Source organism: Somniosus microcephalus, chromosome 31, assembly GCF_052327205.1.
Source record: "Somniosus microcephalus isolate GS21.2 chromosome 31, FLI_Smic_1.0, whole genome shotgun sequence".
NCBI classification, from domain to species: domain Eukaryota; kingdom Metazoa; phylum Chordata; class Chondrichthyes; order Squaliformes; family Somniosidae; genus Somniosus; species Somniosus microcephalus.
In genome coordinates this window covers 22157309-22182709 of record NC_141017.1, presented here as the reverse complement: position 1 = coordinate 22182709, position 25401 = coordinate 22157309, and the positions used below count along the sequence as shown (strand labels likewise).

Below are 25401 nucleotides of genomic sequence, written 5' to 3'. Positions count from 1 at the left end.
TATAAATCCAGGCAAGTCTTCCAAGGGGGGTGGGGAAGGGTAGGAAGACTGGGATTGGAGGGGGCTGGAGATCAAAGGCTGGAGTGGGGCCAGGGATTGGAAAGCTGGAGGGGGAGTCGGAGGCTGGAGAGGAGATCAGAGGTCTTGTGGGAGGAGATCGGAGGCCTTGTGGGGGGAAATCAGAAGGGTTTTGGGGGGGGGGGGGTCCGATCGCGCGCGGGGGGGGGGGTGGGGGGTGGTGTTGGCGAGGCAGGATCGCTGGCTCCAGCAAATCAGTGGACTTACCTCCTGGTTGTAACAGTCCTCGCCTCCCTTTAGCTGCCGGGTTCCCCGAGGCCTGGGAAACCCAGACGCCCACAGTTAAATTCAAAATGGAGCTTCAACATGAGGCACACAGCCTCATTATAACATTACAATATTATAATCTTGCGAGCGGCTTGGCCCCCTGCCCCCCTTCCGTTAAAACCGGAAGTGGGTGGGCTGGGGTCGGGATTCAGATCTTTAACACTTTAACTGCCCACCCGACCCCAATCCACCCGATTTTTGGGGTTAAAATTCCCCCCCAATGCATCCAGACTTCACAACCCTTATCTAAAGGTCTCCTTATCTAAGGAAGGATATACTTGCCTTGGAGGCGGTGCAACGAAGGTTCACTAGATTGATTCCTGGGATGAGAGGGCTGTCCTATGATGAGAGATTGTGTAGAATGGGCCTATACTTTCTGGAGTTTAGAAGAATGAGAGGTGATCTAATTGAAACATACAAGATTCTGAAGGGAAGGTGCTGAGAGGTTGTTTCCCCTGGCTGGAGTGATTAGAACTAGGGGGCATAGTCTCAGGATAAAGGGTCGGCCATTTAAGACTGAGATGAGGAGGAATTTCTTCACTCAGAGGATTGTGAATCTTTGGAATTCTCTGCCCCAGAGGGCTGTGAATGCTGAGTCTTTGAGTATATTCGAGACTGAGATCGATAGATTTTTGGACTCTAGGGGAATCAAGGGATATGGAGATCGGGCGGGAAAGTGGAGTTGAGGTCGAAGATCAGCCATGATCTTATTGAATGGTGGAGCAGGCTCGAGGGGCCGTCTGGCCGACTCCTGCTCTTATTTCTCATGTTCTTACATCCTATCCTGCAGTCCTGCTCACCTGTTACCTTGTCCTCACCAAAATCCACTGGCGCCTAATCCTCCCAACACATGAATTTCAAAACCCTCTCGCAATCCACCAGTTTAACGGCAGATTTGGGTTGGAAAGTCAATGTTATTTCCAGGATTATCTGCTGGAAGTGACCTCAGCCATTGAAATATCTACACCATTAGTTGTTAACTGTAACTAACTGTGTTACTTTAATTACATAATATTATTCAATTCTTCCCAAACATCTCACCAGATAATGTCATCGGCACTGAGGAAAATTATTCAAAAACAAAAATTGAAACAAGGAATCAAACAAAGGAGGATAAAAGGATGATAAACTCATTGATAGTTTATTGTAACAGTTTGATTTTAATAAGAGTTACTGATTGGGAAACCTGAAACACAAGTAATGATAGAACACTGGATCACCATGGTTTCAACAATTGTATGATTCTGCATTTAGCTTCAGAAGCTTCGGTAACCATGGTTTTAGTAAGTGTTTACATTGGTGGTAAACAGGAACACTAAAAGTGAGAAGCAATGCCAGCCGGCTAAAATATTAGGCAATACTGCAGACAAGAAAGAAGACATTTCATCTGTGAACTGAATATGTGTTGCAACAGAAAATTTCTGCACACTTAAAACAGTAGATGAACTTGTGGAAATGAATTGCCACGAAGTGCAGTGAGCATATTTGAGAGGAAAATGGAGTGGGTTCCTGCATGAGAAGAGAAGGGTACAGGCATGAATCTTGGCAGACATGGCGAGAGAAATGTCTGTCTGGAACAAAAGTCAAGATTTTACATACGCAACCAACTGGGTGGGCTGAATAGCCTTCTATTTCTCATGCTCGCGTGTCAGCTTCTCAAAAGATCCTCTTTGCCTTATAGAGGTAGGTGACTGCACTGAATGCATTAAAATATCCACTCGCAGCATCTATACATCACCTGCAAGGGTCGGTCCACACAGGTTTTTCCTTCCATTTGTTGGTATTTATTTCTGTCCTCCTCCATTGAAGATTCTAACTCTGTTCGGACATTGTTCCTTTCACAGCTCTCCAGTGACTTCAACTCATTGGCCCGGAATTTGCGGTGGGTAATAACAACAAACTAACAGCGTTCGCTGTTATTACCCCACCATTGAAACTGACCGCAACTTCAGGACGCAGCGCGTGCGCATCCTAACGCGGAAATCCTGAAGTTGCGGTCAATCATTCACTGCTCCGACACTGGCTGCGCTGTGCCCATCACCACCCCACCCCCCCAACCCCGACTGCCGGCAGTCAGTGTAATCAGTTAAGCGAAAACCTGGGCTTTTCTGCAGTACTATCGCTATTAAATACCCCACCCGCCCCTTCAACCACCGTCTGCCCACCTGTGACAGAGACTGCAGGTCCTGCATTGGACTCATCAAGTCACCTGCGAACTCATTTTTAATGTGGATAGAAACATAGAAGATAGGAGCAGGAGTAGGCCATTTGGCCCCTCGAATGAGATCATGGCTGATCATCCAAACTCAGTACCCTGTCCCTGCCTTCTCCCCATATCCCTTGATCCCTTTAGCCTTAAATATATCTAACTCCTTCTTGAATATATTTAATGAATTGGCCTCAACTGCCTTCTGCGGTAGAGAATTCCACAGGTTCACCACTCTGGGTGAAGAAATTCCTCCTCATCTCAGTCCTAATGGCTTACCCCTTATCCTTAGACTGTCATTGAAGTCATCCTCGGTTCCAAGGGACTGCCTAAGAGAGAGAAATGTTAGGACTTGTTGGATTAGGTGTAACTGTTGTTTAAACAGCGTATTGACTGCTGAACAAACGTTATGGCCCTGAGAAACTAATTTAAATTTTGTGAAGTGTCAAATTTCTCCATTACGATCAAAATTACATTTTATGAAACTTTAAATTTTTTACAGAATTAAAAAAAAAAAATTTGTTCATATTTATTTCAGGTTTATCTTTGCCTCATGTGAGAGCCCCAATCTTTGTTTTGCTCTAACAACTTTAACACTTCTGGGTTCCCTGTCTGTGAGAATTCTGCATTGCGATTGTCTGCTTAGACAGTTTGTTTACGTCGCAGCAGGGCGCACTAGGGGATCCCCATTATAAGAGCGCTGCAATCACTTGCGCATTGAAAAAGGCAAACTTCTCGCCACAGAGATTGCGAGATCTTTGTGGGCAGCTTTCTTCAGGGCCAGCGGTGAGTGCCTTTGCTTTGCCGCTGATCACAAATTCTGGGCCATTGTTCTTCCAGCTGCAAAGCTTGAAACATCTCCCCCTGTAGCACTGTCACTGTTGTTGCTGTTTGTCCACTATGAGGAGCATAGTGTTGGCAAGCTGTTTGATTCTGGAGGGCATTACAACAGAGCCTGATCCGTACATTTACACAAGCACTTTCCAGGAGGGGTTCCTGTATACCATGCAGGATCTGGAACCTGGTCTGCTATTTCCCTCCTTAGTACAGGGGCAATTAAGCAATTTTAAAACCCCTACTTTAGTTCATATCAGAGATTGAACTAGGGACTTTATCCATCTACGATAGCAAAATACTGCAGATGCTGGAAATCCGAAATAACAGAAAATGCTGGAAAATTTATTAGTGGCACCCTCCAGAAGGCTTCTTGAAGAATGATTAGGAGTTTCTCAACCATTAATGCTCTCTAATGTAGAACTTTAGAATGAACAGCACTTAACACTGAAAAATGAAACTGTCAAATTTTGCATATATTTCAGTGCTAATCTCCATGTGCCTTCCCCACTGTTGAGGCTATGCACTGTAGTATACTCTATGCTTGTAGCATCTTTACCTACCACCATATTTTCTGGGCTGTGTGACGACGTCAACTTGCAACTTCTGAATAAGCCCAGAGATTTGTTTTTGCTTCTCACTTGCCTCACCCTGTACTAGTTCAAGCCGTTCTTGTTGCATTACTGTTCAGCATGTCTTCAGTAGCAAACATCACTGTTTCAAAAAAGTCCAATTTTTAGGTCTGTAGAATGCTGGATGGTTTAATCATCTGTGATGTGGAAATACAAAACATAGCGCATAACTAGGCACACTTCCCCTCTCCTCCCCTCCGCCCGCCAAAAGATGTCCGCGATCGCTGAGAGTGATGTCTCTGCTTGCTTGGCCACATTTAGACTGGCACATGGCCGGGTGACCATTTAATATGAGCACATAAGGTCCAGTTTGATTGAACTTTTATGGGAATTGGATAAATACTTGAAAAGGAAAAAAAATCTGCAGGGCTATGGGGAACATGTAGGGGGAGTGGGACTTATTGGATGGCTTTCAAAGAGCTGGCACAGGCACAATGGGCCGAATGGCCTCCTTCTGCGCGATAAGATGCTGTGTGACTGGCGAGCATTGCAAAAAGCCATCTTTATCGTCGGCCCAATCTGGAGACTACTGATGTGATGTGGGTATAATTAGTACAGTTTTAAACAGGCCGCACAGTATTTTATTAGTGGCACCCTCCGGAAGGCTTCTTGGAGAATGATCAGGAGTTTCTCAACCATTAATGCTCTCTAATGCAGAACTTTAGGATGAACAGCACACGGAAAAATGAAACTGTCAAATTCTGCATATATTTCAGTGCTAATCTCCATGTGCCTTCCCCGCTGTTGAGGCTTTGTAGTATACTCTATGCTTGTAGCATCTTTTCCCACATTACAACAGTGACTCCACTTCAAAAAGTACTTCATTGACTGTAAAGCGCTTTAAGACGTCCAGTGGTCGTGAAAGGCGCTACATAAATGCAAGTCTTTCTTTCTTTACCTATCACCATATTTTCTGGGCTGTGTGAAAATGTCAACTTGCAACTTCTGAATAAGCCCAGAAATTTGTTTTTGCTTCTCACTTGCCTCTCCCTGTACTAGTTCATGTCATTCTTGCTGCATTAGTGTCAGCTGTGGCTCAGTGGGTAGCATTCTCACCTTTGACTTGAGCACAAAAGTCTAGGCTGACACTCCAGTGCAGTACTGAGGGAGTGCTGCACTGTCAGGCGGTGCCGTCTTTCGGATGAGACGGTAAACCGAGGCCTCGTCTGCTCTCTCTGGTGGAGGTAAAAGATCCCACAGCAAATTGGCTGCCGCGTTTCCAACATGATAACAGCGACACCACTTCAAAAAGTATTCAGTGTCTGTAAAGCGCTTTGGGACATCCAGAGAAAGACTTGCATTTATATAGCGCTTTTCACGACCACCGGACATCTCAGAGGTCATGAAAGGCGCTATAGGAATGCAAGATCCTTTTTTTAAAATTAGAAACATAGAAGATAGGAGCAGGAGTAGGCCATTCGGCTCCTCAAGCCTACTCCGCCATTCAATGCGATCATGGCTGATCATCCAAACTCAGTACCCTGTCCCTGCCTTCTCCCCATATCCCTTGGTCCCTCTAGCCTTAAGAAACATATCTAACTCCTTCTTGAATATATTTAATGAATTGGCCTCTACTGCCTTCTGTGGTCGAGAACTCCACAGGTTCACCACTCTGGGTGAAGAAATTCCTCCTCATCTCTGTCCTAAATGGCTTACCCCTTATACTTAGACTGTGACCCCTGGTTCTGGACTCCCCCGCCATCGGGAACATCCTTCCTGCATCTAGTCTGTCTAGTCCTGTTAGAATTTTATAAGTTTCAATGAGGTCCCCTCTCATTCTTCTGAACTCCAGCGAGCATAAGCCCAATCGACCCAATCTCTCCTCCTACGTCATTCCTGCCATGATTAACAGTGACATCACTTCAAAAAGTACTTCAGTATCTGTAAAGCGCTTTGGGACATCCGGAGAAAGACTTGCATTTATATAGCGCCTTTCACGACCACCGGACATCTCAGAGGTCATGAAAGGCGCTATAGGAATGCAAGATCCTTTCTTTTTTTTTTAATTAGCTTTCAGCAGCATCATAGCACAGTACGGTTTCCAAAAAAAAAAGACCAACTTTCGGGATCTGCAGACAGCTGGATGGTTTTAAATATTCCTGGTGAATCATCTGTGATGTGGGGAAATGCTCAACAGGACAATTGCCTTGAAGAGTTAATGGAGGGAGGGTGGGCGGGGCCAGAGGTATTTTGATTGACAGGAGGGAGGGTGGGCGGGGCCAGAGGGGTTTTGATTGACGAGGGTGGGTAGGCGGGGCCAGAGGTTTTTTTTGATTGACAGCAGGGTTACGCACAATGCGTCTGACGTCAGGCAGAGGCCGAAAAAGGCTGTGTGGGAATCGGGACGCCGCGCGCGCACAAAAAAAAACACAGGTAAAAAAAAATCATCATTATTATTATTATCCGAACAAACCCAAAAATCACCGAGTAAACAATGTGATCGGAGCTTACATCAATAACCCAAAACAGCTCGTCGTCTTCGGTCAGGGTTCCTTACTCAGGGTGGTGGGAGGAAGGGTAGTGAAAACAAAATGGGGTCAAACTCGGCGCAAGAGGTGGGGGGAGGTGGAAATAAAACCGGGCTGAAATTTATGATAAGATGCGGCTACCATGCCTCAGCCGACTAAGTCTGCACCCTAACCCGCCTCCTCCCCCCGCCCGGACCACCACCAACCAAACCTCAGGCCGGTCTGGGTTTCAAAGCGCTGGAGAAAAAAAAAGGGGAGGGGGGGTGGGGGTGTCGTCGAAAATTTGCGGCGGCCGACGGCTGCCCGTCGTCACGTGACACGCGCCGGCCAGTCAGGGAGCGCGGCGGGCGTCACGTGACGGGCCCTCCGCCAATCGGCATCCCTGACACGGCGAGGGGTGGGTTGTTGTGTGTGGGGGGGGGGATGGTGTAAGTGAGGTTCCATCTACCAAATGATTCTCATTTTCCCGTCTCTTACTCACACTTCTCATGAACCTAATCGTAGCCTTTGAGCATGATGGGAATCTTTCATGGCGAAGCTTACGACGTCACTTTTTTTCCGCCTAAAGGGTGGGGGGGAGAGAGTCGTTCCCCCTGTCAGGCCGGCGGCCAATGGCGGGGCGGGTTTGGCGTCACGTGGCGGGCGCCGACCAATGGGGACGGGTGTTTTTCCATCACGTGGGGGGCGCTGGGGGCCAATCGGCGCGTCCAAGATGGCGGGCGGTATATACGGTGTCGTCGAGGTGGGGGGAGCCATTTGCCGAGCGGAGGCTCGGGTTCAGCTGGGGGGGGGAAGTCGTTTGGCGTCGGATTTAAGCGAAAAATAAAGAATTTTAAAAGGAAACAGGGCGGAAGAGAGGAGGGATTGAAAAATAAACTCTGTCCCCCAACCCCTCCGAGGCGCCGGTTGTCTTATCTCCCTCCCCCAGGACGAGCGGGATTGTTTAGCGGCAGCATGGAGCGCCAGAGCGGTTCTGCGGCCCCGGCAGGCCCGACGACACGGTGAGTGCCGGCGGGTGGGGAGCAAGGCCCGAAGCAGGCCGCGGGTGGAGGGAGGGAAGGGAATGAAGGGGGAGAGGCCGGCGGGGTGGGTGGGTGGGGAGATCGGCTTTTATTGTTAGCGGCGCTGAGCGGGAAACGGCCTCCCCCGACGCCATTTTGTGTGCGAGGCCCAGCAGCCGGGGGCGGACTCGGGAGCTCCGGCGCCGCTTTAAAAAAAAACACCCCAGCCAAATTAAGATAAAGCAACGCCTGAGAGCCGCCCCACACGGCGGCGGGGCTTCACAGTCGATGTCGGTGCGCGGCCGGAATTGGCAGTGTGGTTAGTTTGAACGCCGCCCTCCTTAATATATATATTTTTCATTCATCATATATATTTGGGGGGTGGCCTTGTATCTCTGCCTGGCCCTTCTGGGTTGCAGCGCCGGGATGGCAACAAAAAGCCCATTTAACTTTTGCGCTGAGCCGAAGATTATTGACCTGATTATAAAAAAAAAAAGGGGGGGTGGGAGGGGGAATGTTTGATTTTTTCTCTGCGGCCTCCTTTGTTTTCTAAAAAGAAAGGCGTAAAATATGTTTCTGAAAAGTAACTTTTTAAAACTTGAATTATTATTGGCTTATGTAGTGCGGATAAAAGCAAAAATCAAAAATTATTTCAGTATTTTGCTTTTTCGCCTTCAGGGAGGCTGCTGTAAGTTGCCCAAGGCTGCGCAGAAATTGGCTTTGATTTGTTTACTTAAGATTATGGGTTCAGGTGCCGGCCATTTCAACAAGTATAAGTGTGCGGAAGTGGGAAGTTTATAGACTTAATCTCGTTATTTTAAATAGCTGTGTTCTAGTGAAGTATGTAGGAAAGGTTTTTTTTCCTATTGCTAGGTAGTTGTGCAGTTGCAGGCCGTCTCTGGCATTGTTGAATAGTGTCTCTGGAACATGGCGCAGGAGTGAGGCTGATGGTGCAATCATAGGAACAGGATTAGGCCATTCAGCCCTTCCAGTCTGTTTGACATTCTATTAAATCATGTCTGAACTATACCTCAACTCCATTTACCTGCCTCGCTCTGTATCCCTTGCGTAACAAAAATCTATCAATCTCAATCAACTGAAGCATCATTTCCTCAGTTTTGTATTCCAATCCCCTTGAGACAAAAGCCAATATTGCATTGCCCCATATGATTACATTTCGTACTTGTGCATTTGTTTTGTGATTCCTTTCCTCCTCATAGCTCCTACTCAACATGAAAATATTCTGATTTTTTTTTCTTGGATCTAAAGCGGGTGACCTCGCACTTCCCCACATTGAATTCCATCTGCCACGGTTTTGCCCACTCACGTCGTCTGCCTTTGTTCCTTTGTAACTTTTTGCTCCCATTTACACAACTTACTGTACCTCCTAACTGCAAACTGGTATATAAAACTCTCCTCTTTCATCTGTTAATATATACAGTGAAAACCTGAGACCCCAGTACAGCACGGTGGCATAGTGGTTAGCACTGTTGCCTCACAGCACCAGGGACCCGGGTTCGAATCCAGCCTCGGGTGACTGTCTGTGTGGAGTTTGCACATTCTCCCCGTGTTTGCGTGGGTTTCCTCCGGGTGCTCCGGTTTCCTCCCACAGTCCAAAAATGTGCGGGTTAGGTTGATTGGCTATGATAAATTGACCCTTAGTGTTAGGGGGATTAAATATGTGTGGTTACGAGGATAGGGTGGGATATGTGTTGGTGTAGGGGTTACAGGGATCGGGTGGGATATGTGTCGGTGCAGGCTCGATGGGCCGAAATGGCCTCTATCTGCACTGTGGGGTTTCTGTGATTTCTGAGATCCTGGGAGGACATCCCATGTTGCATTCCGCCAATCAGAAATCGTTCCCTTTATCCCTTGTTTCTGTTTCCTATCTCCCACCTAATTCGCAACCCATGTCACATTTATTTTTGCTAATCTCTTGTGTGATCCTCATCAAAATCCTTCTGGGAGTCCATATAGACAACATCCATTGATCCTCCCTTATCCGGTGTTTTAGGGGATTGGGGCTTCTGATTTGATATCCCCCCCCCCCCCCCCCGGTGGCTTTTGGTTGCATAATTGGGGTTAAAACATGGTTATTTTATTTATGTTTATCCTAAGAGTAAATTAGTGCCTTGACCAAATGCACGTTAAGGTTGTAATGCATTGCGCTTGTGTGTGAATGCTTACCCTGTCATACACAAAATTGCTTTTCCTCAACCTTGTATTTACAGTACCAGTGATTATTTTGATGGGAGGAGAAGGATATTCTTCTGGAAGTCAAAGGCTTAACTGGAAAAAGTGCTTTTCTATGTTGTGATGCATCAAGGTTCTGTTGTATCTTGGTATATGAAACACACAATTGGGTGTTTTCCTGTTTCATTTAACAATATCCATTGGGAATGTGGTTGTAATACAAATCGTTTGACTTGGTACATATTCCAGAGAATTTAATGTAATTAAATTATAACCAAGACAAGAAATTGAAGCACATATAGACAATATATAACGAATACATATGTTAAATTATTCCTTTTATCTAAATTTTACAAATTACTATTATGTTGAATTTTGTTGGTGTTTCCAAGAACCTAAGAGAATGCAGTAATGTTTGTAGGTGGCTGCATCGACTATAATACATCAATTCTGTTCCTAGTTAAATATTTAGTGATCTATAGAGAGACATTTAGTGAGCAGTACTGTATAGTTAATTTAAAAAAAGTATTTCAGCTTGCTTAGGGAGCTGTATTTATTCTCTGGGTCTTCCTCCTCTTAATACAGTTTGCCTGTAGCAAATGGAGTAATTTTTTGTGGTTGGAAAATGTAATTTTAAATGGCTTGCTATTTAAAAAAAGCTGCTCATTGTATAATTTCACAACGATTTTGAGAGAGACTTGAAATCTTTTCAAATTCTGCATGTCGTAATGTTATGATGCAATCGGAGAACTGTGATCCCAGGAAAATCTTGGCTGTTGTGGTTTTGGAGGCCAATTATAATGAAACTAAACCGTGTGAAATGCTTAATTTCTCCAGTTTTCTGAAAAATAGATTTTTGATCCATATGTTAAATCTGAATCTGCAGATTCAGTTGATTATTGACTTGCGCATGTGAAGTTGCAGGTCTGTTTGCTGTTTTAAGCCAGTGCCAGATATTTTTCATTATACAAAACAAGGAAAAGGGTGTACTGTATATATGCCTGAAGTGAAGACTGGGCAATTTAAGCAGTGTTCTGCAAATCCAGGGTGTGCAAAGCCGTATTTCTTCTTTAATTAGAACCCCCCACCTTAAAGTCACAGGTGTGACTAAAACATTTCATTATAATATCACATTGGGGTGTTGTGTCTAGGTTCCGTTTGGTGTAGTTTTTTGGGGTAATTAGGAGTTTGACGTTTCTAAATTTCAGTACAGAAAACAGCAGATAACCATTTCAGATGTGTATTGGGGAGCCCCTTGTGTCTTTTGGGGATTTATATTCCCCGTTCTTGTTGACACCAGTTGGCTCCGAGCGATTACAACATACAGTCCTAACAGAAAGCAGAGAGTTGGGATAAATGGTTCGTTCTCAGACTGGCAATCAGTAACTAGTGGTGTTCCGCAGGGGTCAGTGCAGTCATACACAAGCAATTTCCCTTGCTGATCTGTCCTGTATTTCTGATACCTAGGATTTATCTTCAGGAAAAGTGTAGTTATTCAAACATAGTACAAGAAATCTTTGAATTTTTAAAAAATCTCTGCTCCCTATTTGCACTCAGAATTCATAGAAGTCAATATGATGGAATTAAACTGCAAGCTAACCTTTTTATTGGCATGTTAGTTTACATGGATTACTCCTCTGCGTTATGTTATCCCACCTCTCCCCCGTTTGACAGCCATTTGATGGAAAGAATTAAGTTAAAAAGAATAAGTTGCACTTTCTGTAAGGAAGAAAAAAATCTCTTTCTAATGCTATTAAACTTAACGCTGTCTCCTGATGACTGCTCCAGGGCTGCCTTTAATTTACTTGTAATTTTAATCCAATTTCGTGATGAGCAAGAAAGCTAAAAGCATACTGAGGAACTTAGTTGCCATTTGCGCTGTTATTCAGCGGCACAATTTTTACCTGAATATACAAATTTTTTCGTGAGTAATATAATCAAATACATGTTTGTAATGTGACCTCCTTTAAGGTGTATGTCCATTAAGGCATGAGAGATGAGGAAGGAAAAACTGAGTGTGTGTAGTTTTTTTAAACAAAATTAACAAAGCAGTCGATTTCAAGCAGTTTCCTCGCATTGTATGCTTGTATGGTGATTGTACAAGGGAAATGTTAACATTTCTGAAACACCTGATTTAAACTAGGAAGTCTGTAGGGTAAAGATTTCTTCAGTGAAGTCTGAGTAGCTTAGGTGGATGGGAGCAAGGAAAGTGTCTGTTCACAACAATCTGACGGAAAACTTGCCAATTTCAGTTTTTTTTTAGCAAAATACAATGAACTGATTATTTTGCAAGTGTGACAAATTTTGTGTTATACTGATAAGACTTCATCCTCTTTTGGTAAAACCATAAATTTAGACAGATAAAAACTGTAAATAAACCATTAAAACTGTAAATAAACCAATAAAACTGTAATAAACCAATAAAACTTCAAATAAACCTTAATAATCAAATTAAAATTTGGTTCTCCAGCCCAATTATGCACTCCAGTCCCCGCGGCGCCCACCGGTCACGAAAGTGATCTAGCGCGCCGGCGGACACCGCGTGCTCCAGCTCTAGGGCCACCCGGGCGCGAACATGGCCACGGAAGAGAGGGAGGCAATCCGGCCGGACGACCCCCTCGACCGCCCGCTGCCTGGACCAATTAATGGCCTTCTTCGCCAGGCCCAGGAGCAGACCCACGAGGAGGCCCTCCGACCTGCCCGCTCCCCTCCGCACCGGGTGACCGTAGATCAAGAGCGTGGGACTGAAGTGCAACCAAAACTTGAGGAGCAGCCCCTTCAAATAATGAAAGAGGGGCAAGACTTCATTACTGCATGTGTTTTTCTCTTGATCCCCCCACCCCCCTCCCTGTGGACATTGACTCTTTAATGAGGTATTATGTCATGGGTGCTGCCGTCCTCCTGTACCTTGCAGCCATTGTCACATCACTGTGATAGTGAGTGTTGGCAGACTCGTAGCCACCAACTCCATCCCTCTCCCTGGCAACTGTTTGCAACTTTGGTGCCGTATTTGACCCCGAGATGAGCTCCTGACCACACATCCATGTCATCGCCGAGACTGTCTATTTCCACCTCTCTCATATCGTACGACTCCACCCCTGCCTCAGCTCTTCTGCTTCTGAACCCCTCATCCATGCCTTTGTTACCTCTAGATTTGACTATTCCAACACACTCCCGGCCATCCTCCCATCTTCCACCCTGCCTAAACTTAAAGCTCATCGAAAACGCTGCTGCCCCGTGTCCTAACTCGCACCAAGTCCCGTACACCCATCACCCCACGTGCTCGCTGACCTACATTGGCTCCCGGTTAAGCAACGCCTCGATTTTAAAAATTTTCATCCTTGTTTTCATATGGCCTCACTCCTCCCCATCTCTGTAACCTCCTCCAGTTCTACACCCCTTGGATATCTGTGCTCCTCCAATTCTGGACTCTTGTGCATCCCCGATTTTAATCGCTCCACCATTGGCGGCCGTGCGGCACGGTGGCATAGTGGTTAGCACTGTTGCCTCACAGCGCCAGGGACCCGGGTTCAAATCTGGCCTCGGGTGACTGTCTGTGTGGAGTTTGCACATTCTCCCCGTGTTTGCGTGGGTTTTCTCCGGGTGCTCCGGTTTCCTCCCACAGTCCAAAGATGTGCAGGTTAGGTTGATTGACCATGATAAAAATTGACCCTTAGTGTTAGGGGGGATTAAATACGTGGGGTTACGGGGATAGGGCTTGGGTGGGATGGCTGTCGGTGCTAGGGTTTGGATGATCAGCCATGATCTCGTTGAATGGCGGAGCAGGCTCGAAGGGCCGAATGGCCTACTCCTGCTCCTATCTTCTGTGTATCTATGTGCCTTCAGCTGCCGCGGCTCTAAGCTCTGGAATTCCCTCCCTAAACCCCTCTGCCTCTCTTTCCTCCTTCATCTGTCCTAATATCTCCTTATGTGGCTCGATGTTAAATTGTGTTTGATAACACTTCTGTGAAGCACCTTGGGATGTTTTACTACGTTATATAAATGCAAGTTGTTTGTTTATTTAATCAAGGGAAGGATCACAGCCAAGCCCAGTCTTGTCCTTGTCTGATGCCTGCGTGCATTTCCCACAGGTGATGCTGGACAGCAATTGGGAGTGGGGATATTGGTGGATTTTACTTCTCCTCCTTGTCCTGGGGATACTGAGCCTTGCCACAGACCACCTCCTTCTGCCCCAGCTGCAATTGGCTAACTGTGCACAGTAATCAAATATGGGACCTTTGTTCACGGTTTAGCTACTTGTTGAGCCATTGAGAGTCATAGTTTACGGCACAGGAGGCCATTTGGCCCATCATGTCTGTGCCGGCCAAATAAGAACGATTCAGCCTAATCCCACTTTCCAGCTCTTGGTCTGTAACCTTGTAGGTTACGGCACTTCAAGTGCTTATCTGAGTACTTTTTAAATGCGGTGAGGGTTTCTGCCTCTACCACCCTTTCAGGTGGAGAGTTCCAGACCCCCACCACCCTCTGGGAGAAAAAAGTTCTCAACGCCCCTCTAATCCTTCTATGAATTATTTTAAATCTATGCCCCCTGGTTATTGAGAGAGAGGGAGTAAATCAGCACCAGAGCAGCTTTGTCGGGTCAATGGATCTTAAAAACAGGGAATCAGACTCGAGTGTTTTTAATTTCTATTGGTTAGTATCACGAGGCTATTAGTGGAGTGTAACAGTGGATGTGTGAAATCTTCGTGCAGCCTTCTGTTTTCAAATAGGATTTCACTGACGTATATTAGTGATTGAATGAAATTTTCAAACCTACATTGAAAACAACACGCATCAGTGCAGTTAAATTATATATTTTGTTCTCCTGGACTTGTTTGTTGTCTGGAGTATTTTGAGCCATCAGGGTATAAAGTATTGGTTGGAGCAATTCGGAATGGTTTAGTATCCACACAAGAAACTTACTGGCATTGGCTTCTGGCTGATTTCCCCCACCCCCCTGTAGGGTACTGGTGCTTTAAAGACTAGTGACATATGCTACATTATAAGCAATGAAAGTTGGTGCTTTTTCAACAGAATTTTTTGTTTTCTAAGGTGAGGGAAACTAGTGCTGTGGAATGCTTGGCTTGAAGCACAGATCCCCACTCAAGTCGCTGAATACCACCTCTACAGCACCAATTTCTAGTTTTTTGGCTACCTGTCCGTATAGATTTCCTGACTGAGACCTGTGGGTGATAATCACCATTCTCCATACTGAGACAATATTGTGAAATTATTAAAAAGCAAATAGGATATTGCGATGTGCAACGTACGGAGATATGTCGCTTGGAACATCCTGTGCAAATCGTTCCACCACAGTTCAGAAGGGGCATCCGTGCACTGTTCAAGGTACAGTCTGTTCTAAGGGACCACTTGACCAGTTGCTACTTTCATTGATGATCTGTGGGAATTGTGTTGCTTCTGTTTCTCTTCCAGCACTCTCGTCTGTAAGAGCCACAAGACTCATTCCCCTAGTTGTTGCAGCATTTCCAAGTCTTATAAGAATGTTGCCAACCATTAATGACTAATGGATTGGTTTTCCTATAGCCACCTCCTGCAGTTATTTGTAATTTTTTTGTCACAGGATTCACGAGTCTCTCACATTTCTTCTGATACATTGCTTGCATTTACCAAGATCTTTGTCTGTTGTGCACGTCGATGTTATGCTTGTGAATGTATTGCAGCAGAAGGGTACCCCTTTAATTTTTGCTGTTGAATAGCTGTTACATTTTTTATTTATGTGACCAGAGACCTTTTGAATTTCTCACTAGATTGATGTTTTGGTTGCTGCCTTTGGTAGTGTGGTAAACCACTTGTTGTTGATACACACTGTTGTACCTATGCATGTCTCAACATGTCTCGGCTGGCTCCACCCACACAGGCCCAGGTATAAAGGTGATTGACCTGCAGCCCCCTGCCTTCTTGGAACCCAGTCAACCACGAGAGGCATGCTCTGTTCTTTGCTAATAAAAGCCTTTAGTTACTCTCTTAACTCTCAGTCTTTTATGAGTAATTGATAGCGCATCAGGTAGTAAATGATAAATTGGAACTGTCCTTATGGGTGGGGATGGAGGGGCAGGAAGGAGACACACAAAGTTGGGATGAAATCCTTACGCTGCATACCCTGGGAGTAGATGTCTTGGAATTGTGGGTTAAAGAGAAGCATGTATTTTTTTAAAGACGCGTTGTATTCTCTGGAGGATACTTTTGAAGCCAATCTTTCCAATGTTTTAGATCCTGTAGCAAGCTTCTAAATTCAGCCTTTCTTGCCTCCCGAGAAAGCTAGAGTGACGGAAGCCAATAAAACGAGGTCAGGTTGCTCGTGGATGAGTATGCACAGTTAGTTTCGACAGTCCACTCCTGTTTGAAACAATGGTTGTAGTAGGATGAAAGGAGTGCTTCTGACATTTAAAAATAAAATCCTGTTTGAACTTTTGGTATTAACAATGACATTTTATGAGGTTAGCTTTGATCTTTTGGTTGAATAGCATTCTGACCCTCGCTGCTTAGTCTTACAGAAGACGAAGAATGGCTATATGTGTGCTACTGGAGGTTCCTTGGCACTTGCGAAACTGTGAATCAGCACCTTGAGAAGAGGGCAGAAAATGAGACCATGGTTTTTGCTTTCTCAGGTGGGCGTAAAAGATCCCATGACACTATTTCGAAGAAGAGCAGGGGAGTTCTCCCCGGTGTCCTGGCCAGTATTTATCCCTCAATCAACATAACAAAAAAAACAGATTATCTGGTCATTATCACATTGCTGTTTGTGGGAACTTGCTGTGCACTAATTTGCTGCTGCGTTTCCCACATTACAACTGCGACTACACTTCAAAATTACTTCATTGGCTGTAAAGCGCTTTGAGACGCCTGGTGGTCGTGAAAGGGGCTATAGAAATGCAAGTCGTCGTCTTGGTTTGGTAGGGTGGGGGGGTGGTGGGAGAGAAAGAGAATGTCTTTGGAAGTTGTCTTCAATAGTAGGGGGAAGGGACTGACCAAGGTGCCGTGGAGGACAGGCTAAAGTCGACTCTGATTGCTAATGCCCATATTTATGTATGCACCCGAAGGCTGCAGCATTACCACTTGGCCAGTGCAATGTCTCCGTTGAATGCAAATGCTGTACAGAATTATTTGTTACTTTGGGGCCTTCGATAAAGGGCAGCTGGGATTGTATTATCATGCCATGTCCTGTCCAGTGCCAAAGGGAGGAGTGAGCAGAATCTGCAGAGGCGGTGCCACTTCCCCCATTAACATTTTTCTGATAATATCACCTTCTAGTCTTAACTAATTCTGTATAGAGGAAGAATTTTTGCTAAGATCGAAACACTTATGAATGAGTCAGCAGTGAATATGGGTGGGTAGGTGAGTAATTTATAAATGCAACAATTTACTGATAGTGTGGAATTTAGGAAGGCTGATTGAGACTAGCAATTTTCGGGTGAAAAGGATAAATATAGGTAGATGTGGAGGGTTTTCTGGTGAGTTCATATATCAGCCTGTCCAGAAATCAGCTGCATAATTGCCAACATTCAATACATTTCCTGTTTTTTTTTTACACAGTTTCCATGTGTGTTTAATTCACCTAGTTTGCAGAAAAGAAAGATGATGCTGCATAGGGAAATTTCAATTGTTTACGGGGGTTGGGCGATGACATAGCTGAACACGCTGCTCTTTGATCCCTGGAATGTCACCAGATCCAGACGGCATTGCTGAGATGCAAGTCTGTCTCTGGCTGTAAAGCTCCTTCATGAAATGTAGAAGAACGAACAAAACTGGAATTGGAATACTTGATGCTGCCACCGAATGCCTAAAGTGGTGCTGATATCCCTTACCCTGGTGAACTCTCAATTTTTCAGTTTAAAAAAAAATATTGATTTACAATCTCTTTAGGGCTCCTTTACAGCTTGGTACAGTTATCCTGAGAGTAGCTGAGCCCTACAGAGCTGGAATATTGCAGATTCTCAATGCAGTTTGTGCTGAGAGCCGCTTCAGTCAGCCCTGGCATGGACGCTCCAATCACTTTGCTTGCCCCTTGTTAAGGCAGGGAAGAGCGGATTGATTTCTTGCTCCTGGTCACTGACCAGTAACACCTCTCTGGTGAAGGCCCAGCAGCGCCTATATTTCTTAAGGAGGCTGAAGGGATGTAATCTGTCACCCCGATCCTCTCTAACTTTTACCGCTGCACTATAGAGAGCATCCTGACAAACTGTATCACAGTATGGTATGGCAGCTGTAGCTACTATGACCGGAATGCCCTGCAGCGGGTAGTCAAAACTGCCCAACGCATTACCGGCACCCGGCTACCGACCATAGAGCACATATACCAGAAACGCTGTTTACGAAGGTCACGGTCCATCATCAAAGACCCTACCCACCCCAGCCACAGTCTGTTCGCCCTCCTACCATCTGGGAGACGCGACAGATGCATTCGCACCCGTACGACCAGATTTAGGAACAGCTTCTTTCCCAGGGCTGTCATCCTACTGAACTCCACAAATAAACTCTAAAGCCCGCACATCTGCCAATGCACTTTATTATGGTCATATTTATGTTAATATACTACAAGCCAAATGTATGTTGAATGTTTAAATGTCTTAATCCAAATGTACACTCTCGGGAGCCACAAGCCTACATTTCGTTGTACTGCACTTGTGCACTAACAATGACAAAAGTTGATTTGATTTGAAGTGTGTGTCTGGATGCCAGGTGGGGATAGATAAATACCTGATCTGTTTTGAGACCGTGTGCATATAATGCCATAGAGAATTACTTTGCCACCTGTCCAGTTTTTACTGGTTTTTGAGTTGATGTATCGATGGAGTGACTGTGCCAGGCTTGAAGTATTTGCAAAAGCAAAATACTGCGGATGCTGGAAATCTGAAATAAAAACAGAAAATGCTGGAAATACTCAGCAGGTCAGGCAGCATCTGTGAAGAGAGAAACAGAGTTAACGTTTCAGGTCGATGACCCTTCGTCAGAACTGGAAAAAGTTGGAACCAACTTTTTCCAGTTCTGACGAAGGGTCATCGACCTGAAACGTCAACGCTGTTTCTCTCTTCACAGATGGTACCTGACCTGCTGAGTATTTCTAGCATTTTCTGTTTTTATTGAAGTATTTGCAACTGTTTATACTTTCATTTAAACTGTTTATTAAGCCATCCTATCTTGAGCAAATGATTATCCTGTTGTGGTGTTAGCATTTATAATATTGGTTTCATTAATTACACAGGTAAAGGAAATGTTTGGTAGAGAAGGTCTAATTTGTACAGTAGAAGAAAACTACTCCAAATAAATATGATGTGGTTTTTGCTGTGCTTTCAAAGGAATAAGTTGCTCTGTGAATAAGACTGTATATTTACCATATATACTTATGTATAATGTGTCCATCTAAAAATTTGTAAATAAAATGAGGGAAAACTTTGACAAGATATTACTCAAATTCTCATCTTTATATTGACTGGCATTCAAGAATACCTTCATGTTTTTTTCATTTCAGTCAGTGCATTTGTACCTCCTGTTGCTCCATTCTCCAGTGCAGTGATATCTAAATGGCAATTGTTCCTCCCCTGTTCACTTCAATCCCAATTCCAGCTGCTAATTCTAAATATCATGTCTTGTTTGCTGTTCTACTGTTCGCCACAGCGTTCCTTTTGACCCTGAGCTGAGTTTCTGACCCCCCCTATGCTCTCCACCACAAAGACTGCCTCCTTCCATCTCTGTCACATCATCTGCTTCAGCCCATCTGCCACTAAAACCCTCATCCATGTCTTTGTCACCCCCAGACTCGACTATTCCAACGCTCCCCAGGCCAGTTTCCCATCCCCCGCCCTCCGCGTGCATTAGCTCATCCAGACCTCTGCTGCTCATATTCTAGCCCGCACCAAATCCTGCTCACTCATTACCTCGTCCTTGCTGAACGACATTGGCTCCCGGTTCCACGATGCCTCACATTTAAAATTCGAATCCACGTGTTCAAATTGCTTCATGGTGTCCCTCGTTTCCACCCCCTCCCCCCATCTCTAACCTCCTCTAGTGACCCCCTACCCATGAACTTTAAAAATTCTCCCCCTTCCTTCCCAGCCTTTCAGACTCCACACTTTTAAATTCCCTCCATAAGCCCCTCTCCTCCTTTAGTGTTCTCCTTAAAACCCACCTCTTTGCCTTTGCTTGCCCTATCTTGGCACCATTTTTATCTGATTTCACCTCTATGAAGCACCTTTAGTTTTTTTTTGTTAAAGGTGCTACATAAATGAAGGTTATTTTAAATCAGCAATGAGCATTTGGCCTGAAGTTAACTGGGGCAAACATTCCTAGTTTTCTATGCAAGTGCGTAAGGCCACCAGCTAAACATGTTTGGTTAGTGCTTTGATGTGAGTGCACTGCAGTGAGGGAGAAAATTGTCAAGGGAATCATACTAGCCTACTTTCATTTACATTTTAGCAGTTAGTTGCTAAGGAATATAAGCAGAGCTGCTGGTTTTTGATGACTGAATAAGTCGCATTGTATTTTTGAAATTCAGGGATTTTTAATTGATCACTGATTCCGTCTGTTTATAATTAGGCCCGTTGATTTACTGTGCCTGAAGTTCAGTTCCATTTTTTTTATTGCCCGTGGAATTGAGAGTTTTTTGCTGCTGTGTTGGGTGCATATTCTGCAGTTCCATCCACTTTTCTGTGAACATGGGGCCATTTTGCGCACCCATGGTATGATCAGTGGGCAGGATGACCAGAAAATGTAGAGGTAAGGGACTTTTTCTTGGTGTTTGACCTATTAAAGGGGAAGGAAAGTCTAGTTGGAGTAGTTTCTATTTAAAATACTCTTTTCCAATGTCAGCAAAACACAAAACCTATTAACTGCCAAAAAAAAGTCGCACTTGTCTAACCTGCCACTTTTTGGATTGGTCACATCCATTGCTGCTTTGTAACTCTATTTAAGTGTGGCTCGGCATTTGGTATGGTCTTAGAGTTGATCTGGAGTCATTGTGGGGAAGCACATCATTTACATAAAGTTGCTTGCTCAACTGGTAATGTTGGGGAATCCTCTTGCTGATTCCCATCAACATGAATTGAGTGATTGTAGATGCATATGATTCCTTCCTGTAACTTGAGGTTCTGGATTGACTGAGAAAGGATTAGATTCAAAATGGGCAAGAAATTTTAAATAAAAACAGAAAATGCTGGAAATACTCAGCAGGTCAGGCAACGTCTGTGGAGAGAGAGAATCATAGAATCTACAGTGCAGATAGAGGCCATTTCGGCCCATCGAGCCTGCACCGACACATATCCCACCCTATCCCCGTAACCCCACGTATTTAATCCCCTAACACTAAGGGTCAATTTATCATAGCCAAATCAACCTAACCCGCACATCTTTGGACTGTGGGAGGAAACCGGAGCACCTGGAGGAAACCCATGCAGACACAGGGAGAATGTGCAAACTCCACACACAGTCGCCCGAGGCCAGATTTGAACCCGGGTCCCTGGCGCTGTGAGGCAACAGTGCTAACCACTATGCCACCGTGCCCGAGAGTTAACGTTTCAGGTGAAAGACCTTTCGTCAGAATTTTATATTGTTTGACAAGTAGCAACTAGACGGTATTCTTTTCAGGCAGACTTTGTGTAAACTTGAAAATGTTAGAAATAAATGGGGGCGTTCTTGTAATAAAAAAAAAGGTACTTGGATACCATTTGTACTGACTACAGTATGATGCCTTTCCATTGTACCCATTTATATAGTCTCAATAAAGCAGTTGAAATACCAACTCGGAAGGTCACGAGTAAAAATTGTAGCCGTGTTTGATGTTCAGGCTTGTCTCTGCTCAATGGCTGAGCAAAAATAAATGAATCTAAGATTCTGAAACACTTCTTGCTTTGGACAAGTTGTATTTCTAGTCCAGAGAATGGTGGTATAAAGAATGATACTGGAGCATTTTAGATGATCTATTTGTTGCATTCATTAAAGTGCTGTCAGTTTGAAAAGATATTGAGGGTGTGTCAAGTGTAAAATGTTATGTTGCAGCAGGGACAGATTTTTCAAAATAAGCTGGCCACTTCCCTGTAACATCAGTCAATATTACTAGACATGTTACAGCCTTCCGGACTCGACATTAGTTCAAGAAATTCAGATCATAACCTCTGCCCCCATTTTTTTGGATGGCAGTTGTTGATGATTCTGTAATTCCCATTTACACCTCCTCTAGACACATCTTTTGTTTCTTTACTTGTCCCATTACCGTCTCCTTTTGCCTTGCACCATCGTCCCTTTTGTCATTCAATCTCTCCTGCCTTCCACCCTATCACAGACCTTCCCTTTTGTTCTTTCATCCCCCCCCCCCCAACCTTCCCTGCCTCTGTACTTGCTTAAAAACCTGTTACATCTCGAACCTTTTCCAGTTCTGACGAAAGGTCATCGACCTGAAACGTTAACTGTTTCTCTCTCCACAGATGCTGAAACATTAACACTGTTTCTCTCTCCACAGATGCTGCCTGACCCGAGTATTTCTAGAATTTTCTATTTTTATTACTAGGAATCTTTCTTGCAATGAAATAAAAACGTTGTGCAATTTTGAATATTGCAGCAATTGTATTGTTTTGTGTAGCAATCTCATGCTACTGAGCTCACCCACAGGAAGTAGAAACTCTGGTTTTGCAATTGAGCAGTAAATTAGTTCTTAACATTACGTGGATTTGCACCTTTAGTCATTCCTATACAACCTGTATCATAACTAATTCTCAATTGGCATTACTTGGCTCTGCGTTAGCCCTGATTTCCCTTCCTCCTTTCAATTTTCTCCCACCTCTCCAAAAGACACTTTCACAGGTGCTGGCAGCTCACAGCTGAAAAATGAACAATTGGCTACGGCCCTTACTGCTGCCCTAGCAGAGAATCAGTTAGCATAGTCTGGAAATCGAACCTGGGACTACCACGTCTCTATAGCTTAGTACTGTACTACACAGGGTGGAGTCTTTGCTGGACCTTTTGGGGAAATCTAGGCTAATGTCTCTTGACGCGTTGGTAGCGTTCTTGCCTGAGAGTCAGGAAGTTGTAGATTTAAGCCCAACTCCAGGACTTGAGCACATAATTTAGGCAAACAGAATGCATTTCTGAAGGAGTGCTGCGTTGTCCCGACGAAGGGTTTCGACCTGAAACGGTGACTCACACTCTCTCCACGGATGTTGCCTGGCCTGCTGTTGTTTTGGATTTCCAGCATCCGCAGTATTTTGCTATCGTACTGCGTTGTTGCATTCAGGTGGATGTAAAAGAATCTTTGACATTATTCATAGAGCAGGGAATTTTCCTATGGTCTTGGTCAACATTCATCCCTCAACCAACACTAAAAATATTAAGTGATTTATCTTCTTTGCTATTTGCGGGCAGTCGATGTGTTTTTTCTAAAAAAAAACTGACTATACTACAAAGGTAATTCATTGAATATGAAATGCTTTGGGATGTCCTGAAGGCATGAACATTTCTTATTTTTCACGTAGACTGCGTCATTTTACGCAGGAGAAACAGTAGAGACTGCTGTAGTGGAGTGTTTATTTTTGGTTGCCTTCAGTTTAAGCCTTGTAGGCCGAGCTTTATGCTGATGGCGTGCAGTGGTGTGTAATGCATAATTAATTGACCTAGTTGCACTTCTGGAAGTAGTCGTCTGTTGAGTGAGTCATTTCTATAGAGTACTAATATTTTTTGTCCTGAATAGAGTAGTCTGGTGGCAGACCAAATCCGACTGCCGCTAAATGTGCAAATGAATTAAACATACTTGTGACGTATGTAAAAACATTATTGAAATGAAAAAGGACTAGTCGGTCACCTCTGGCTATGAATTGCTGCCACGGTCAGACCCCATCTGTTCTTTGCTTCTCAATTCCTAACAGCCCATCTGGCCCCTGGATTTCTTCTACAAAAATCTTGGGTTTGTTTTGAAATTATCTACAGGCTCAGTACTCAACGCATTGGGTGGCAATAGTTTATGGAAAACGACTGAACAAGTATACATGCAACGTTCCCTCTAGTCTTGTGCCTAGTGGCTTTTTAATTTTGAATGTAGGTCTCATTTTAAGGAATGTACTGGATTTAAGAAAAAAAAATAGCTTGCTGTTTTCAGTAAAGAGGAGAATTTGTTAGCACTAAGTCCAGTGTTTTGTTGAGTAATGGCTTATTCAAACTTAGCATTGATAATATATAATTTAATTCCACAACCTTGAATTGTCTGCTTCTGGTATTGCATCCAATATGTTGTATTATTGCCATTTAATGTAGAGACACTATTTAAAACTGGCATTCATTTGCTCTCAATCTTTGCTCTACCTTTAGACAATATTCAGTAGATTTTTTTCCCCAGCAGCTTCTACGGTAACCCAATTTATTTTTATCTCCTGATTTCTATAAACAAGCGAAACAAAATAATAAACTATAATAAAATGTCTAAAATATTAAAAAAGCTGAATGCTACTTTTTTTCAATGGAAAAAGAGGTCAAAGTTAAGACGTTACAATTTGAAAAACAAGTGGTGCGAAAGTTTATTGGATGTAAGTTATATGGGTTGAAAAGTGGAATGCCAATAGGAATTCTGATTTCCATTGCCTATTTCGTCCTCTGGTATTGTTCTGCAGCAGCTGCTGGCATGTTCTGGAAAGGATTGTGTGTCCCTGAGAGAATTTATTACATGTTTTCATTACTATACCTGCACTTTATAGGCCACTCCTAATAAATGGGGTCAAAGGTGTCGATGCTGTCAGACTTAATTGATGTTGATCATGATGGTGTTTTTGAAAGGGTGTAATGGTAGGCTTTAAAAAAAACCAGGCACTTCAGCTCTACAAATCAAAGAGCAATGAAAAAAACCGGAACATTTATTGTCTGCTATTTCACTTCACCATAATTGTAACTGGACACTTCACAACTAATTAGTGGACAGACATTGCAGTTCAAATATTATCTTCAAACTGTTGGTTTGTGTTAATATAGCCCTTTCTTATTTAATGCTCATTCTGAAAGGGTTAAGACACATTAAATGCATTTGAGTTTTTTTCTCCTTTTTCTTTCCCTACCACAACTGCAAGATAAAGATTTCCATTCTTGTTTAGATTTCTTTCTAAGGGAAAAACAAAGCTATCTAACAGTGAAAAAAGTAAAGAAATATTTTTTTTAATTGGCTGGGTTTTTTTAATAGTCTACTTTCAAAATGCAAGATTGAAATAAACCATCTCATGGTTAGATACAGTATGTTGCAATTATAAAAAAAATAATTTAAAATATACATAGAAATACTTAAAAAGTTGCAACAGAGAAACCGGCCATTTGGCCATAGTCAGTGTTGCTGCTTACCGTCCATGTGAGCAAATAATCCTAATACCCTGTTCCCCTATCCTTTCTTTCGTCCACCTATCCCAACTAATCTTGAATCTTCACCTAGTTTCTGCTTCAACCGCTAACGCGGGAAGTGAATAATCTCTTAAATTTTAAATCTTGTGCCTATGGCCCCTCGTTCTATAATCCTCAACTACTGTGCAGCCTGCTCCTATCTACCCTGTCTCAACCTTTCTTAATTTTAAACTCTTGTATTATATAGCACTGTGATCTGCATTGTTCTAACAAAAAGGCCCTAGTTTTCCTGGTGCTTTATTGTATTTGTATTTCTTCATACCAGCAGCGTGCTAGCCTATCGACATTGTAGTCTATAAAGCCTCATTGTCCTTCATATAGTGTGGAGCCCATAATACTCT

At 43.8% G+C, this 25401-nt stretch overlaps 1 protein-coding gene and 1 long non-coding RNA gene across 7 annotated transcripts in view; one reads left to right on the top strand and one right to left on the bottom strand.

Annotated features, from left to right (window-relative positions):
* Nucleotides 1–1101: 1101 nt before the first annotated feature.
* Nucleotides 1102–6908, bottom strand: LOC147097628 (uncharacterized). The gene is made up of 4 exons (XR_015074319.1): nucleotides 6469–6908; nucleotides 3949–4154; nucleotides 2831–2880; nucleotides 1102–1854 (listed from the first exon to the last, which is right to left on the bottom strand). It is a non-coding gene; the product is annotated as an uncharacterized LOC147097628 (long non-coding RNA).
* The window catches only part of LOC147097627 (bromodomain-containing protein 4-like), a 205547-nt gene continuing 186448 nt past the window's right edge, over nucleotides 6303–25401 (top strand). For 3 of the 6 annotated variants that reach the window (XM_085971596.1, XM_085971600.1, XM_085971598.1), the window contains exon 1: nucleotides 7238–7486. In XM_085971596.1, coding sequence (XP_085827722.1) covers nucleotides 7440–7486 — 47 coding nt within the window. In that variant the 5' untranslated portion in view covers nucleotides 7238–7439. Of the gene's footprint in view, nucleotides 6391–7236; nucleotides 7487–25401 lie in introns of those variants that run through there. The other 3 variants (XM_085971602.1, XM_085971601.1, XM_085971599.1) reach the window with 2 other exon arrangements.